Source organism: Catharus ustulatus, chromosome 4 (genome assembly GCF_009819885.2).
Source record: "Catharus ustulatus isolate bCatUst1 chromosome 4, bCatUst1.pri.v2, whole genome shotgun sequence".
Taxonomy (NCBI): domain Eukaryota; kingdom Metazoa; phylum Chordata; class Aves; order Passeriformes; family Turdidae; genus Catharus; species Catharus ustulatus.
Window position 1 is genome coordinate 35,620,783 of NC_046224.1, and position 19,026 is coordinate 35,639,808.

The 19,026-nt window shown below is 37.0% G+C and overlaps 1 protein-coding gene across 1 annotated transcript in view; it reads left to right on the top strand.

Moving 5' to 3' along the window:
• The window catches only part of PTPRZ1 (protein tyrosine phosphatase receptor type Z1), a 131,589-nt gene that overhangs the window by 88,743 nt on the left and 23,820 nt on the right, over positions 1-19,026 (top strand). The window contains 3 exon segments of the mRNA XM_033058203.2: positions 5,500-5,543; positions 8,152-11,719; positions 15,057-15,201. Of these exon segments, the coding sequence (XP_032914094.1) occupies positions 5,500-5,543; positions 8,152-11,719; positions 15,057-15,201 (3,757 nt within the window).

The window sequence follows — 19,026 nt, forward strand, 5'->3', positions numbered from 1 at the left end:
CTGTAATTAATCATAGAAAAAAGTCAAATGCTTTTGATCATGTTAGGAGCTATTTTTTTTTATCTAAGGGCCTGGATTTTGTTGTTTGTTCATGTATTCTGTAAATTCAGTTTCATGCTTCTGTATGTCTGTTTAGCTGCAGCAAGGTCATTAGTGATGCTGGGATGCACTTGGGAAAACAGACCAGTTTTTAATTTCAAGGCAGTCACATTAGTTTACAGTGAGAGAGATTGTGATTCTCGACAGTCTCTACCACATGAATTCTGGACTAATAAGGGTAATACGCTTGTATTAATGTGAGTTTGTCCATAGGAGGAGGATACAGCATCAGTTATAGTATATACACATTTTTAATAAAGATGTAACTTGTCTTTGAATTGTCTTTCAAACACAATGTATTAAGAATAATGTATTTTGGAGTGTTAGGTTAATATCTCCCAGAATTTTCCTATTTCTCTTTAGTTTTCTAAAAAGTCCACAACAAGGTTATGACATTCTGCCTGACATCTCGCTCTTCTGTCTACCTTTTATCCACCTCTTAGATAGTATATTCTTCCCCTTGCTTTCCAGAATTTGCTGGGTTTGTGTTTGAAGAGTTTTCTCAGATGAGCATTCATCTAAATACCCCACATCCATTTCTACATGGAATGGCAAATAAGCAGCATAGTGTTATCATCATTTAACAACAGTTCAACATACCAAGTCAGTGCTGCCATCACAGCTGTAAAACCTCTGGATATACATATTGCAAAACAAAGTCCAGTATAGCTGATACCCAGAGGATAAGCCTCCCTCCTCCTGTTGCTGCTGTATCCCTGCTGTAAGGATGAGTTGCATACCAGCCCCTGAGTTCCATGACTCCCTGTGGAAGGAGATGTGGGTGCAGAGGTGTGGGTGCACCCCACTCTCAAGGAGAGAGATGGGAGCCCTGGGGCTGATGAGCGCTGTCGGTGCCCCTGTGACACGAGCAGGTGCTGCTGGGGAGCAGCTCAGCAAGGGGATGATGAGGCATTGCAGTGCAGGTCCAACCACCCAGCACAAAATCCCTGCTGCACTTCTGCTGAAGTCATGCCAAACAGGGGCTTTGCATTCATTCCAATAGATGGAAGAGTGAGGGAAATACATGCTGGAAAATTAACTTCACCTTCCAGTATCAGCAGAAATTTCTCTGAGGTTTGTATGCTCAGACAAGATAATTTGGTACAATAAATGTTATATTTCAGACTGTGTTATATTTGTTACAATAAATGTTATGTACCAGGTTGAAGGTTTGGTACTCTCAAGCCTTTTTACACAGACAAATCATTAATTTCTATTTTGATATTTTAAATTTTAAACAATATGGATAAAAAGAGAGTGAAGCTTTTAATTAAAAATTTAATACTGAAATGAATATTTGCCTGTTAAAAATAAGAAAACAAACCCCAGAAGTTTCATGGGAATGCTTCCTATCTGAAATGGACACAAAGTCACTAAATTTAGTTCTTTTATTTTGGCACTCCCACAGTGGTACCTCTGAAAGTGTTGAATAAAGAAAATTCAGGGAAAAATTTCACTCATGAAATTAATATGATTTCTAAGAGAGCACATTGCTCTGTAAATAAGTTGCTTACTTACTGTGTCAACTCCAGATACAATTTTAAAATATGAAGAAACTTCCATTAATTTCTAACATTAATGGTTATTTGCATCATTACTTTTACTAATTATTTACACCTGAATTAACTTTTGCAAATATTTCAAATATTTTCATATTTACTTATAATGTACCTAATATTAGACAACAGACATATGAGAATGTAGATATCTGATAAGAAAGATTTCTTCAGAGCAGCTTGCTGATTACAATTATCAAATTGATTTTGTGATCTGCTTTATAGATCTTGAGGCAAAAGGGGATTTCTTGGAGCTCCTGCTTGGGAATTTATGAAAGAAAAGTTATCTTCACCATGAAGACATGAAATAAAGTTGACACACATAAAGCATAAATTAAATATTTCATTTTCAAGAATTACTTTGAGTAACCCAGTTTAATTAAGATGAAATTCACTACAGTCACCTACAGATCAATTAGTCTTCCTGTAAAGAGCTAAAGCAAGGCACGAGTCATGCAGAGCCATTAGATGGGCCCTTTTCCAGGAAGAGTTCTATCTTGGACTGGCCACATCTAATGAAATCTGGTATTCAAAAAGCACAAGACTCTTGTTTTAGACTTTCCTTTTTTGAGGTGCTTGCAAGAGAATGTTTCTCATGCCTTCTCCCCACCCAGTCTGGTGTCTCCCCTATGGTTGGTGAGGGCTCTGCAGCCTCTGGTGATCCACAGATCCAAGGCTCTTGTTCCCAGCAATGCTTTGTAAAAGATGAAGCAACTCTTTGGGGCCTCGGTCTCTGCTTCAGTTTGTGGAAGCCGCAGGAGCTGTTATCTAATGGCATTGGGCAAGCCACCATAGTGGAGACCTCTGCTCTTTGGGTTTTTCCTGAGCTCCTCAGAACTGCAGCCCTTCACCTTGTAACACAGTGTGTGAGCAGGTTAAAATTTTTTCCAGTTAGCCTCCATTTAGTAAAAGCCAACAAATGCACTACTTGACGTAGCTACAAAATTTCCATTGAAAGTTTAGGGAATAGTGTACAGAGTATTTTAATCAGTTTTGATAAAATCCAAACTTTACTTACAAGTTTTTCATTTGTTATCTGAATTGCATTTTGAATAACTACGCAAATGTGTGCTTTGACTCTAGATAACATCTGTACAGAACTGAAGGTTGTGCAGTAGTTTCTTGCGTAGCTAATACTGGTGGCACTTACATGCTTATGCTGACACAGAAAAGGAAAAATAAGAATATAACTCCCTACTTCTATTCCTTTGTATAGACTTCAGTTGGTGTTTGTCAAAAAATCCCCAAACTTGCTGGGATATAGCTCTCTAATGCTGTCTCCTGCCTGACAGCTCATGCTGTCAACAATGCTTTGTGAGGACCTAACTATGCAAATTCTTTGTAACTCGTCTTTGTGAGGTTTGTCCTAAAAAGCACTAAGTATATATTAAATGTCTGATTCAAGGGATGGTTTTTTTCTAGTTTCGTACTGATAAAAGTAGAAATTTGAAAACTAATTTAATCAAAAGAAACAGGCTTTACTTTTGTTCTTGGTATGCCACTTATTACATAAGTTTGTACAGAAATGAAAAGAGTTTATGTTCTGTGCATTATTCTATGATTATAAATCACATTGTTTAAAGAGATTTTTTTTAATATTTCCATTGAAAAAAATGTAGGGAAATAGTTATCTTTTCTGTATTTGTTCTATCGTTTTTTTCTCTGTCATTAAAATGGACTATGAAAATTTCTCTACAGAACTGTAAATAATTATTTTATTATTTTATTTTAAAATGTGTGCTATAGAATAATCAATATGTGGTTCCAGAAAAAATAAACAAGCTTGTTCATCAACCTACATCAATGGGTTGTTTTTTGGAGGGTGTGGCTCTTCACCTTGGATGGGGGATATTATTATATTTCTGTAGTCTCCTGTCAAATCAAAAGCTCAGCAGCAGGATTTACAGAACTTCTGTAAGTGTGTGTCTCTAATACTTTGGACAAATAAGTTTTTTATAGCTATCTAAATGTAAATATTCTTTACAAAGTTCCTGGAGATTTACTGGTTTTGTTAATGAACAGGTTATATATATATATATATATAAATATATATATATTTGTTTTCTGACTGAGTCTGATTAAAGCTCAACTGAAGAATAGTGACATCAAAAAGAATCAATATAATTCCTCTGTACTAAAAACACATTTAAGAGTAGTCTGTTGAAAACCTAGTTCATGGTGTAGGTCTATTATGGGAGGGCGTTCAGACTAATGTCGATATTTGATTTGTATCATTGAGAAACCAGGGAATATCATTATCTCATGCACCCCTTCCTCCCTCCACTCCCCTCCCCACCCTGCCCCAGAATGTCCTAGGCCTCAGGAGTCAGAGGTAAGATAATTTTTTATCTATCTAGCTAAAGAAAGGCTAATTCCATACTTGGAGATTTATGGGTGTTAGTTACTAAAGGACAATTTGTGAAGACTTTATGCAGCATAGTCAAAATTTGTTTGCATGCTATAACCTACAAATAATACTGTATGAGCTTGTTATTTAATAAACTTCAGCTACTGTATGTTGCATATAGCACATCTAAATTTGTTTTGAAAGGTACATATGGATAGTCCAAATAGAATACAAATTATGTCATAGATCCCCATCTGACTTTGCAGAAACAAGAAATATAGAAATGGCATCTTTATTCTAGTGTATTGAGGAAACTACATTTGGGAATTGTGGAGGAAACCCAGACATGGAGCTGTGTGTGATGGTATTGTTGGAATTGCTCTCCAGGCTGAAATTGGCATTTTCACCTAGAGCAAATCAGCCCTCCGAATATGTGTTAGAACTTGAGTGCAGACAGTGTACTAGAACATGGCTTAGGAGAAATCTTTGGAAAGACTCGGATTGGGTATGGATCTTTCTGTGGACCAAAGGAGCAATAAGGTGCTTTAGTGCTCTGGAAGGGATGTTAGATTTCCTCACTGAAGACCTGTACCAGTTCCTACCAGAGAGGTGGATGTTTCTTTCAACCTGCATTGAAGCCTCTCTTGCCGACCACCATCAGATGTATAACATTGGATTTGGCAAAAAGAGAGAAAGAAAGCAAGAGACTACCTCTAAATTTGGAGAGATGGATTTTCAACTGAATTGTATTTATTGATTTTTGAAAATTGGGAATGTCTCAAAAACCTCAAGAGTAGTTCTTCACAGAGCCTGCAGTACCTGTTTATTAGGGACTTTTTCTGGGATGGGATTTAACTGGCTTCATGTCTTTACATTGAATCAAGTAGGGTGGGAGTTTGAAAAGGGCTGTAAGCACTGGGAAGGGTGGGTCTCTTTGGTCTGCCTCGCTGGAAGTGTGCAGCCTGCTGCATACTGACTATGACGGCATGATGGCATTGCTGTTGCTCTGGTATCTAAGTCCAAGCCTGGGTGCACAAATAAGGAATTTCCTGCATGAAAATTACAGAACAGATAATTTTACAAGAATATCTTCAGATCTTTCAGATTTGACATAGAGAAATTGTTGATCCCCAGACTTTACTGTTTTTCTCTCTTCTGTATTTCTGTATTAAACAGTTTTTCTCATTGAAAACATTCTTGTAAACTTGACTTTCCCCAGTCAACATGTGATTCCTCCAAAAGTGCAAATCCAATGGTATCAAAATAGAGCCAGACTAAACTATTGTGACTGAATGGATGTGTCCTGTCTAGATGAGTGAGCATTGCTACCCTTAGTCCTAGATCCAGGGGATTGACCACTTCTCCAAACACAATCCTAACAAAAATCTTAGACATGGTCTCAATAGCCATATTCATTAATCAGTTGAATCCTTGCAGAATTCAGAATTCTGTCTATTTAAAATTGTGGATGATACAGTGTGTATTTTTGTTTTATAGAGGCAGACCTCATTCCTGAACTGAGTGAAGCTGAAGAGTATGAGGTATAGCATTCATTTTTTTTTTAAGAGACTATTTAAAAGAAATACGTTTCAACTAGATTGAAATTATATTCTATGAAACTTTATAAAACTATGTCACCAATTGAGTGTATTATCTGGATTTATGTATACATATATATATGAGTGTGCATATACAACCTTTGAGCTAAATTCCTCCCTAGAAAACTGGAAATACCCCAGTATGTCTCTGGGGCTGGAGATACATGGTGAAGTAAAGGATATCACAGAATACTCCTAAATATTTTTAAGATGGGGCATCAGTTTACAATCACTCCTCTGTGAATTCTGACAGAATTGTTCATTTAGCAGAATCAAGGCTGCCATCCAGTGTTAGACTTTTTAGTTAAAGAGAAGTTTGATTTGTCCTTGCCTGTGGTGGTCTTATGATGTAGTAAATTTAAAGTAAGGGAGGACAAGAGTTGTGCTGAAAAGTGAGATTGAAGTGTGTCTGCTATCAGTGTGCTATTGGTTTAACTATTACTCAAAAATCTTTGGTCGGTCATTTGCTTCTTGAACTCAAGTTAGACTTTAAAGTACAGTTCTGTTTTACAAAATTTTTTATAATCTTAGGATAACCTTTGGAGGCTTCATATTCAGTAACTAGGTTTCTGGTGTTGCAGCAAAGGGAGATGTAAAAACACCATTATTGAGGTTTTAACCATCTCTAATACCAATTTTGCAACATAAACAGTTACTTCAGTAAGACATTTATGAAGTAATATCAAGTAACCCCTTGGAATTTTTAATTTATAGTTTCGGTCTATGACCACAATACTTTCACTGCATGACAAGTCCTTTTAGTTAAATAGCCTAACTATTTACCCTCCCTTGCATTTGTGGACACTGAGTAACCAGTAATACAGTCATTTTTCTGTTGTTGTAAGCTATGTATGTAGATTATTATATTGCATCTGTTAGGTGCCAGTCAACATCAACTGATTTTTACTTGAACCAAGAAAGTTTGAAAGTGCATGCATTGCCTTGCATAAAGCAGATCTTTAGAAACAAGGACATGTCCAGTCCAGCCCAGATTTGAAGACAATCATTCTTGGTGCTGCTGTCCCTACATTTTAGCTATTTAGTCCTTAGAATGAAATGCAGACCTGAGAGTCACGTCTGACGTACCTTATGTTGTGTGAGTGCATGAGGGATTCCTGGTTCAAAGAGGGACTGCAGTGTGAAGCCCAGCTTTAGCCTGCTGGGTAAAGCCCTTGCTCTCCTGAGACTGGGTAAAAGTTCACAGCTCCTGTTTGCTGAGTGCCTCCATCAAAAGCAGAGTACTCAGCAGCTCTATCTTGGGCACATTCTTTCAAAGGCTGTTGACTTTTTACGCTATTCTCCCTGCTGTGCCTTATTTGCAGGAATGGGAGATCTGGATCTGCTCAACCTAAACTATAGTGGAAACTGAGGAGTTAAGTTGTTAGATTGGTAACTTTGCCTATCTCCTGTCTGCTGGGTTGTTTTCTCTCAGCGTTATGCTTCTGAATAAAAACTGGTGGCATTCCCACTATGTCAACAAGCCAGATCTTTGAAAAAACAAATAAATAAACAAACAAACAAAAAACAAAAACCCCCACTATTTTGCAAGAGGCTCTGTGCTGCTCTGTGTCTTAGGGCTATGAGTGCCAGTCAAATTAAGTTCCTTCAGAAACAGAAACTGTACCTCAATCTAGATTGCAGAGTTGGGCTGGGACAGGTTCATTTCTGGTGCTGCTCTAGATGGGGACACAGCAGGGACTGCTGTGTCTAAATCAAAACAAAAATGCTTGCTGAGTGAGTTAGGTGCTTCAATGTTAAGTTTTTTGTTTTGGTGCAGGGAAAGCTGGAGAAGGAACAAAAAGATTTGACCTTAGATCCTCAAGCACTGCCTAAGTCCTGAGTGCATTCAGGCACAAGATTTTTTTTTCTTTTGGCTATGTCCTTAAAATGCAAAAGTAACCCAGATTTTGCACAAAGTATTTTTATTCATCATCATTCGTATTTGGAAAACAAAAGGTCATAACAGGATTAGGGGATGTGACTCACAACGCTTGTGAAACTCTGACAGTCATGCTGAGGATTTTAAAATCTTCTTTTCCAGAAAACTCTGACAATTCAGCAGAATTGAGATCATAGTTATATTTTACAAATTCTGTTGTTGTTATTATTAAAGTTTAATTACCATCAGGATATTGGTGCAAACCTCTAAGGCATTCTGATAGCAAAACCATTTTTTCATTGCTGTGTATACAATATATGCTATATATTGCATATACAATTGCATTTTATTAGGAAAGAGTTAGAGTTTTTTTAATAAAGTAAATAAATACTGTGATTGATTTTTGCCTCAAACACAATTTAAGTAATGCAAAATTGAAGAAGTTGTTGGGACAGAGGATTTTCCTGGTTTTATTGAAAATTAATTTTTTTTAAGGTAAAAGAGGATACCTGTTCTTGCAGTTAATACTTTAGTTTAAGATCAACAGTCTTCTCAAGTGTTGTTTTGCTTTACCCCTCTTGATTTATTGATCCAGGAATGTATTAGTTTTCATTCATGTTCAGAGACTCTAAACATTTTTAATTATCTTCGGCTATGATATTTTTTCCAAAGGATGAAGTTGATGAAAAGGAAACAGAGATGGATGAAGAAACCAAAGTGGTTCCTAGCACTGACAGCACAATGAACCAATTGAGGAGAGGTTTTCAGGTGATCACATCCAGCTACAGTCAAGAAAAAATGGGAACAAAACCCAGTGAAGCCAAAACAAATAGATACTTAACAAAAGAAGAATTGCATGGTAAGGATAATGTTTTCAAAGCAGTTTATTATGCTACTTCTCCACCCATTGGTGAAATTTCCGAAGAGGAAGATCCTTTTTTGGAATCCCAAACTATCACTAGAATTCCTGCTCAATTCATTGACTCCACCAAAGGCGGAGAAGAAGAGTTTATATATCTTTCTTCAGGCACCGAGCCAACAAGAATAGCTACCACTGGCCACAGTGACGAAGATTTCTTATTGTCTCCTTTCAAACCTCATCAGGAATCTGATGACTTTTGGAGTTCAGTTCCTACTACTTCTTCATCACAGCTGGTTACAGAGGAGAGCTCCCAAGAAGATGCCCTTCCTTCAGGAAGTCCAGATATAAGTGTGCATGATGTTTTTTCCCAAGGCTCCATTAAATATGTTTCAGAAGTCGTAGCACCCTCAAGCTCCGTTGTGCCTCCAAAGCATACTTCTTCCACTGATGGAAATTTATGGTTTCATAATGCTACAGATCCAACAGCTCAATTTGTTGATACATCACCTGGTGGGCAATTGTCTCAGACCAGTTACACTGATGCTTATGTAGAGGGATTAAAGCCAACCACAGCGCCCTATTCAAGCAGCCCAGTGGTTCCACAAGACGCTTCAGATGCGGATTTAAAATTGCCACATTATTCTACCTTTGCTTTCTCCTCTGCTGAATTATCACCTCACTCTATCTCTTCAAGCTCTGGAGAATATGGTTCTGCTTCTGCTGCCAGTGAGGTACTCTCTCAGACAACTCAGCCAGTCTATAATGGTGAGATACCTCTTCAACCTTCCTACAGTAGTGAAGTGTTTCCTCTAGTCACCCCTTTATTGTTTGACTCTCAGATGCTCGACACTACCCCTGCTACATCCGATAGTGATGTGACCTTGCATGCTACACCTGTATTTCCCAGTGTTGATGTGTCATTTGAACCCACCCTGTCTTCCTATGATGATGTACCTTTGCTTACATTTTCCTCTGCTTCCTCCAGTAGTAAAATGTTTCACCGTTTGTATACAGTTTCTCAAATGTTTCCACAAAGTGCTACTCCAGCTGTTGCAAGCGATAAGGTGTCCCTGCATGCTTCTTTGACGTTGGCAGAGGGTGATCCATTAATACAGCCAAGCCTTGCTCAGATTGCTGATGTGGTGTCACATCAGACCACTCATGCTGCTTCGGAGACACTGATATTTGGTTATAATAGAACTCACATATTTTCTCAAGTTGAACCATCCAGCAGTGATTTAAATATGCATGTACTATCTACAGTGTCTGAACTTCCTAATGCTTTGTCTGGTAATGTGGGCTCCCTCCAAAGCTTTACTGTTTCCTATGACTCTGCAGAATTTGTGCATGATTCTGTTGACTTATTTCATCAAGATCCTTTATTTAGCAGCTATAACAATGTACTGGTGCATAAACCTTCTTCGGTAATATCCCAAGCTGATACTTTGCTGCAGCCTACGCACTCTCTGTCTAGTGACACGGATTGGTCTGAAGCATACTCTGGTAGTGAGTCCCTTTTGCCTGATACAGATACTCTGACAGTACTTAACGTTTCTTCCTCTGATTTTGTTGATGAGATTCCATATGAATCATCTGGGTTTAGTGATGTTAATAAGATGCTTCAAAAAGGTGATGTTATATATGGAGATGAGAGAGAAGTGAAAATATCCTCCTTTTTAAGTGAAATGGCTTCCAGTGCTGAAAGTAAAGTGATACATGAACTTTCTACATCTGTTTCTGATAATGTTGTAATTGGGCAGAATATGTCTCTGCAAGAAAGCCCACTTCCTGTTTCTAGCACAAAGGGAATCCTTCCAGTCTCTCTTGCTTTTCCCACTACTAAGATATTTGATCATGATATTAGTAAACTTACAGAAAAGCTCCTTTCTGTTCAGCCTTTGCATGTTGCGACTCCAGCCTTTGATGACACTTTGCTTAAACCTATGCTTAGTGCAAGCTCAGATCAAGCTCTCTCTGTCCCTGCTTATAGCAAAATGTTATCCTCGACTCAGCTGTACTTCCATGAGACCTCAGCTACATTAAATAACGAAGCATTACTGCAGTCCTCCTTCCAATCTTCTGGCGATGGCACTCTGCTTAACACAGCTGCAGTGCCTAGTGATCCAATATTGGCTGAAAGCTCAAGGGTTCAAAAAGATAGTTCTACATTTGACAAAATATTGCATCAAATGGCACCAGGTTCTGCTACAACTGAAAGCAAGCTGCATTCTACATCTGCACCTTCTGTTGCTGATATGATGTCAGACACTTTTAGTAAGCCCACAGCGTCACTTCAAGGTTTATCTTTTTCTTATGCAAGTGAGAAATACTTCTCGTCCAGTATATTTAACAGCGAAGATGCTCAGAAGGTTATGCCTTCATTGTACAGTAGTGATGTTTCATTCCAGCTGACCAGTTTAGAAAGCACAAATGCCTTTCCGTCCCAGGCAGCGAATGCTGTAACAACTCCCTTCCTGACAGGTGACACATCATCACATGTAGCTACTCCTACAGAGAGCCATATCTCTCCAAGTGTTTTTGAAAGAAGTGAGGCTGACAGTGTCTCTTCAAGTTCCACACTTGGTTTTGATCCTGTTCATATGCCTGCAGTTGTTTCTGGTTCTGATGTGTCCGTTCATCACACTCTTCCTTTACCAAATATACTTATTTCAGTTACGGCTGTTCCTTCCAAAAGTGAGATCCCTGTAACTTTGAATAGCTTGCTGGCTCCTTCTAGAGAGTCCTCTGGGTTGTCTCCCAGTATCATGTCCAGTACTGATTTGTGGTCTTCTGTAGTTGAGGATGACTATGATGAATATGATGATGGCTTCCCTGTTAGTAACTGCATCTCATGCACTTCCCATAGAGAAGATCAGGATATGGTAGTAGAGGATGAAACTACAAAGGTAAATAATAACAAGGATCAGAGTAACCTAATTATAAGTTCACATTTTGAGAAACCCGAAGAAGAGAAGTTTTCTACTGCTGCATCTAACGGTCAAATAAACCATGCCACGGACAGACGTAATTATACATCCATACCAACCTTGACAGCGAATGTGATTCCTGAGAAGCACAACAACCTGAAAATCTTGGAGAACCACACTCAGACTTCTAGTTTCCAGTTGCAAAACACATCAGAATCTAAGTCTTGGGCTGTTTTGACAAGTGATGAAGAAAGTGGTTCTGGCCAAGGTACCTCAGATAGCCTTAATGATAATGAAACTTCAACAGATTTCAGTTTTCCTGACCATAATGAGAGAGACGCTGAAGAGGCAGTTGCAGCAGGTAACTCAGAATTAACTCCTGGATCATCACAGTCATCAGCCTCATCTGTTACTAGTGATCACTCATCAGTATTCAACATCTCTGAGGCAGGTTAGTTATGGATAAGTCTAATGAGTACCATGGGAAGCTGTGAGGGGATACTTTTGTGCCATGGAGAATGAGAAGGTTTATATTTGAAACCAGAATTGTTTCAGTGCTAATTGTTGCTTTTAGTTTTAAAGGTTTGAGAGGGACTTAGATTCTCTTTTAAGTTCTCTGTACAAAGACAAGTGCTGCCCTTACGGAAATACCACCAGAGGAAACCATGCCTCTTCCAGAGGAAACATACCTCTGATATTCTCTTTTAAACTTACAGCAGCACATTTTTTTGTGTTTTCTGAGAAGTTGAACAAGGAAGAAGATCTGATTCTGATTCTGATTCCTCTGAACTCATAAAAGCATTCATTTGTATTCTGAATTTTTTGTGCCAGATTTGTGTATTCCCAAAGTAGACCCAGATTCTCCTCTAGTTGTTTGTATTTAATGCTATTTTCTCATTTATTCCTCTTAAATTCAGCAAGAGTATTTGCAACCCATGATTCCAAGGATAAAGTCAGAAGTCAAAACTCATATTTCCTTTGAACTTAAAAATTCACTGTGGAAAATCTGAAGTATTCCGACACATAATTTTCATTCTTTCTTGTGTTAGAGAATTGAAAAATCAAAGAATTGAGCCAAAAATAGTCTATGATCTTTGAAAAAAACCCCAAACAATCAACAAGGTTGAACAGGTATTTTAGAAAATAAAGTGAACGTCTGTTATGTACTTGCAGCATCTGTAGAGGGCAGTATCACTCAGCTAAACTCATCAAGGGACGGCATTCACAAAGCATGGGAATACAAATAAATACAGTTGAAATTCATAAGGTTGTATTCCTCATGAGCAACAGAATAATAATATGAAAAGGTGGTAAATTGACACTCGATATGGTTGGGGTTAGTAGAATGTGAAAAACAGAAAATGAAAATGAAGAGAATAAAAAACTTTGAAATTACTAAGAGTCCTAACAAGGTAGGTGTTACAATACTGAATCAATAAGTGAATTAGTTCACTGGTAAGTAATTACCACTTTGTGTAAAATGCATAACATTCCTTCAAAAATAAGCATTAATAACAAAAATAGAATTAATATTTCAAAACCTATGTTATCGGTAGATTGAGTGTTGCCATAAGATACTAGAGTTTACGTAATGGGTGTTATTTGAATTTTTACTAATAGTAACTCAAAAAGGATTATACACTACTGGAGGAAGAGAAGTAGAACAGACTTAGTTTGTCTTCTAGACAAACAGTATCACTTCATGTGCATTACTTTTTTCCCAACACGTGATGCCAAATACTGGCTTTTAATAAACTGAACATTTAATTTCAGTATGTCTAACATGGTTTCCTGTAAATAAAACGCATATTTGCTTAATTAAATTATAAAGAAATAAATGAAATACCTGAGAACTTATTTATACATTACAGTGGATTTTTCAGAAACTGGTGAAATGTCTTCTTGTTGTGACAATTTCAGAAAAAAATTGTCATTTAAACTTTTCCCAGTCTTGTAGCTGATACATAATTATGCTTGTTCTGAACTATGATTTTCTCCATAAGACCTCTGTGACTACCTAAACCTTTCAACTTCTGTTGAAAAACTAAAAAAAATTAATAGAAAGAAATATGTGAGGGATCCAAACAAATCAGTTATTAGAAATCAAAGAAATGTGCTGTAGCTGAGACTGCCTTTTCAGGTGCCATCATTGGAGTGATAGCCAAGTAGGCAAGAAACCCCCTGGTATAGCAGAAACCTGCACTCATTCCCCATAGGAGGAGTCCTTATAGAATATGGTCATGGAGTTTGAAGGAACCCTGTCATCACACAGACAGGATTGGATTTTACGCTATGAATTAACCCAGAGTTGGATAAGCAAGTCTGACTGTTGCAAAGGGATCGTATTATGTTTTCTCATGCATACACGTAGTTTTTTCTCTGAAATCAATAGGAAGTACCAGTTTTAACCTACTCAACAGGCACTTGGAGATTTTTCAGAAGCAACTTTGTGCCTTCAATTTCTTTGCCCACTGAGCTGCAGAATTTAAAGAGAAGTGATTGATATGGGTGTTAAAGAGTATTTTGAATTAAAACCAAGAAGACATCTGCAAAATTAGAGCCTAGACCTTTCTGCACATAAAGTCTTGAAAGCCTCTAAACTCAAGAAAATGGAAGCAAATAGAGCTGCCTGGAAATCTTTACTGTATGGAACCATTTGGTTTTTGACATCCTATTTAGAGCATGTAATTTGCTGTCTTTTTTTTTTTTCCAGATTAAACTCCATTCCTTCTTCCCTTTGTGTAAAAGCTTTTCATTCCTGTAAAATTGGTCTCTTGAAATCCCAATGGAATGCAGGTGTTTTCTGTACAGCAAAATTCTGCTCTTATACAGAAAATTCATTGAATTAGGACTGTTTGCAAAAGCAGAAAACATTCTAAGGGTTTAATTCTAAAAAGTGCAGAAGTGCTTATTTCTACATTTTAAGTTAAATAATGCTCAAAGTAAACTGCACAGATTGAAATAAGTCAGTTATTTTACATCAAAGTCACAACTTTAAAGTACTTATGTCTTGAGGTCTGACCAAAGCTAAAAACAAAGTATTGGTGTTGTCTACCATTGTGGTTCCTTCTTAAATAAAATTATAAAATATGTTGTTTAAATCTTCATACATTCGTATGTCCAAATATTTCTGTCATCCAGCATTACATGGCTCACAGAAATATGAAACCAAAGCAATAGCTAAATAATAATTCGATCACCTGTGAACATAGAGGCGGGGAATTTAATTATGGCTCCAGTATAGTTGAGAGAGGAAATTGGATTCAAAGGAAGCAGGGTGTATCTATAAGGAAATTTACAGAAAGGGCAATGGATAAAAATACAGAAAGATTAACTGCAATACATCAAGCACATAAAGACTATTGCAAGATAATTTTCATGTTAACCTATTAGCCAGAGAAGTGATTTGTGTTATATGACTGACAGATTAATATCAATTCCAAAGCACTTTCCAATATTATGTATTCAGATTTCTTAACTCATTTGGCTTTCAGCTAATAAAACAGATTTAAAAAAAAACCTTTCTTCTGAATTTTAACAACAGTCTGCTATTCTTACAAAGAAGTCTCCACTGCTGGAAGGCTGAGTCACATAAGCTTGAACACTTTGCTTTACCCTCTATCTGCTTATCTTCTGTAAGCTGGTTTGCAAATGTGTAAACTTTCTGCAGTACATAGTAAAAAATAGAGGTAAGTGATATTAAGTAGGCTCATTATAAGACACATTCACCTGTGTTGTGCGTTTCTCAGAATTTAAACATGGACTGTTTCAATTTTCTCTGACTGCAGAGGCAAGTAATATTAGCCATGAGTCTCGTATTGGTCTAGCTGAGAGTCTGGAATCAGAGAAGAAGACAGTAATACCACTTGTGGTCGTATCAGCCCTGACTTTTATCTGTCTAGTGATTCTTGTGGGTATTCTCATTTACTGGAGGTAAGTTGTTTTTTGGTTGATCTTTTTTTCAGTTCTAAAGAGCTGTGATTTGACAAATGTGATTGGCATTATTAAGCTGGTTTACAGGAGTGAAACTGGATCTTGTCTCTTATCTTGTCTTCATATTGCTCGGTGTCATAAAGATGACAAAATAATGTGGTCTTTGTCCAAAATATTCAACCTCAATATTTTTTGTGGGTTTTTTCTTATTTGCTTGGGGGTTTTCTTGTTGTTGGTTTGTTTTGGTTTGGTGTTTTTTGGTTTTTTTTGTTTTTTTTTTTTGCAGAGCATTATAAACTGCAAATAGTTTATTCCCATATTGATAGACTTTAGTAAACAGTAACTCATGATTGATGTCTAGAAAGCAAGTGACATAACAGAACACTGGAAAAAGTAAGAGGGATAAGACAAATAAATATAGAATGGGGATGTTTGCTATTTTTCCAGTCCTTTACCCCTTAAAAAAGTAGTTATCAATTTAGAATGAGAATCCATGGTCCTCAACAGGACTATGTAAATAAGCAATTCATATGGCACTGTAGGAGTGTGCTGTAGCCGACACTGTGGGAAAACCAGAAAGGGGATAGTTTAATGATACTATAATAGTATAAATGTTTGAAGATAATTTACTGAGTAACTCTTAGGCTATTCTGTGATTAAAAAGCCATTCTACTTTATAATTCTGACAAACTAAAATTAGTCCCTTTCAAGGGGTCTTTCAAGGCTTTAGTGGATAACTACAGATGTGTTTCATGTGCACATGTGCTCAGGTATCTTCATGGACATGTTTCTCTGTGATTTTATAAATTGATAAACCAGTAAAAAAATAGGATCAAGAGAATTGATGGTATTAGTAGTCACTATAAGAAAATCAGTAAGAGCAAAAAAACTGCATCCACACTGTGGAATAAAACAGACCATCTAGCATGGCAGAGATCTCTTCCATACAATTGTAATGACTTCCCTCAGATAGGATAAAAAGAGTGGTTGCATTCACATTGCTTACTGAGGATGGCCTCTGCCCTGTGCTAACTCCAAACCGTGTCAAGCATTGTGTGAAATACAACAAGTTGGCCTGAACTAAAAATGTACCAGGAACTTTGTCAGCCACATGGCTGTATGTGCTCAGGACTTTGGCACTCTTCCCTTGCTTCTAGTTAAAGTCAGTCTTCCTAGGGACATGTCTGCTTAAGCTCTCAAAACCCTTGCACAGCCCTAAGACTTTCTCAGGTTGTGCAGGTTGTCAGGGAGGAAATGCTGGGGTGGGTCAGAATGGGGAAATAAGTTGCAAAAACTTCTACCTCAGTGATTGCCAGGAACCTGATCCTGCTTCTGCTGTGCTAACACATAACTAGCAACCAGAAACAGGACCTTGCTCTTACAGGGACTGTACAAAGAAATGGGAAGACAGGACCAAACATCTTCTTTCAGATGCCTCCAGAGCTTGTTTCTTCTTCCTTCATCCCAAATAATCCTCCTTATTCTAAAATGAAAAAAATTGATGGACAACCAATAACTTTGGCCCTCTCCAAGCTATTGACTACTGTAATCTCTAGGCTGTGATGTCAGGATTGTGCTTACTGACTGTTCTTCTAGTCTCCTGACACTGGTTTTCAGTCAGCCTATGAGGGTGTGTCACACATGGGGGCAGAACTCATTCCATCCCTGAACAGAGTAGGCTGGAGAAATTGAGTTCAAGCATCCTTTGTTCCAGGCAAGTGTGCTAGTGAGCCATGATTAAAGTCACTTCATCAGTGAACCTTGGGAAAGATTTATTTTGCTTTTCAAAGTAGTAGTTAATTGCCATAATAATTGCAAAACTAATTTCCTAGTTTATGCTTAGTTGGGTAACTATTCTCCATCCCAGGATTTCCAGCTAACCACTTGCATGCTGAGAATCTTTTCCTGTTATTCATGTTATGCAACATGATTGTTCATATTCAACTTCCAAAGGGTTTCATCCCTGATGCTGAACAGTATTTGAAATCTCTTCTATTTGCTAAAGAAGGCCATGCATTTAAAGACCCAGATTGTACAATACAGTTCTAGTAATCCTACACGTTACAAGCTTGTTTTTGTCGAATAACATTGTGTTCATTTTGTGTTCTTTCTCTGGGAATGAACAATTCTGTAAAACAGGTCTTTGAAAATAAAACAAAAATCCTGTTAGCAATAATATCTTCTTGCCTTGAATCTAATCTCTTCTGTATTTCTTGTGTACTACCAAATCAAATATGGAGCTCTTTTATTGTTAATCCTCAAAATTATTTTGACATTATGATAACACCAGTAACTATTTCTTATTTCAGGGGGAATGCAACATAAAGACTATGCATCATAGATAGGACTTTACAGCCCTCTTTCACAGTTGCCAAAACACTCACCTCTTTTTAAAGACTGGGAAAAATATCAATACTAAATTCATTGCTATGCAGATTTCATTAAGCCAGAAAATATTAGTAGAAACTCTGTAAGATTTTTCTAATACCTCGAATTAGTTTGTTTTGAAATAATTGCTCTTAGATGTTAATGTTTGTTTTTTATAATGCACCACTTTTCCCTAATTTGGGCCAATTATATTCATTTATTAAAGTTCATAAAATAATTTAGTTTTATGAGAAGTTATCCTATATTTCTTTTAATATGGTAGTCCAGAATAACTATTGGTCTTTCAGCTGGTCTCTTGAGTAAAAAGGGCTTTGGGTTTTTTACACTATTAGCTCCTTATTTGAATATGCAAAAGGTGTGTTACTTGGTTTAAAACCAAATAACTGCCAAAAGCAACAAGTTCCAGTCTCTTAAGGTTAAAGAAAGGCAAAAAAATATTTATTTCTTCACTTTAATGACTTGTATCAGAAAAATAATTCTGTACCATCTGTTGTTTGGGTTTTGGTTTTGGGTTTTTTTTTTTAAATGAAATTGTTAATCAGCACTTGAAGAAATTCCTCAATCTCTTCACTATCTCATTAGGCACAATTTCAATCTTTTTTGATAGATATTTATATCTCTGACAGGGATTAAAACTTCTAATGGCAATACTGTCTGGAGATTGAATAATTACCAGTAGGAAAATACATAATTTTTAAATACTCTGGTTTATTTATCATTTGTAATTCAAGCAATTTTCAAGCAATGTCATCTTCCATTCATTTCTTCAGCATGATTAAGATTACAGTGGAATAAACAAGGAGATTCTTTGCCCTTTTTAGTGGCCTTGCTGTCCAGATAGACTTTTTTAATAGCTTTAGAGAGAATTTCCTGTCCAAATCTAGAGTCTGTCCTTTTTTTTCAGTATCTGTCTACTTTCTGAGTTCTTGCAGCAGAGATGCAGCAGGAATACCAGAATGTACTTGCTCTCTTCTTTTCTTGATGGCTTCATTATTACCATTTTGCTTAATTATTCATGTTTGTGGGAACAGTTATCAGTGGGAGTTGTACCATTCAAAATTGTTTTTCAAAAAACATATGTGAATTGTAATAAAAGACCAGCTCTAGTGGCATGAACCACCAACTGCTAATGCACTTCCAGGTCCATTTGCATCTGTAGACATGCTGAGTATCAGCTGCCTGTCATGCAACCTGTTAGACATTTTGTGATAGCAACTTCAGAAATTACCAACGGGATGACAGACAACACCCTGAGTAGTTATTTAAATTTTAGTTTTCCTCTACCACCCTATATAATATGAAACATACCTGTCAGAGAATATGCATTTTCTTAGCCATGATTTGAACTAATGCACATGCAGAAACACATAAACCAGATTTAAATATACAGAGGCCACACTCATCCATCTATAAAGGAAAAACTTCTCAAGTGTGTGC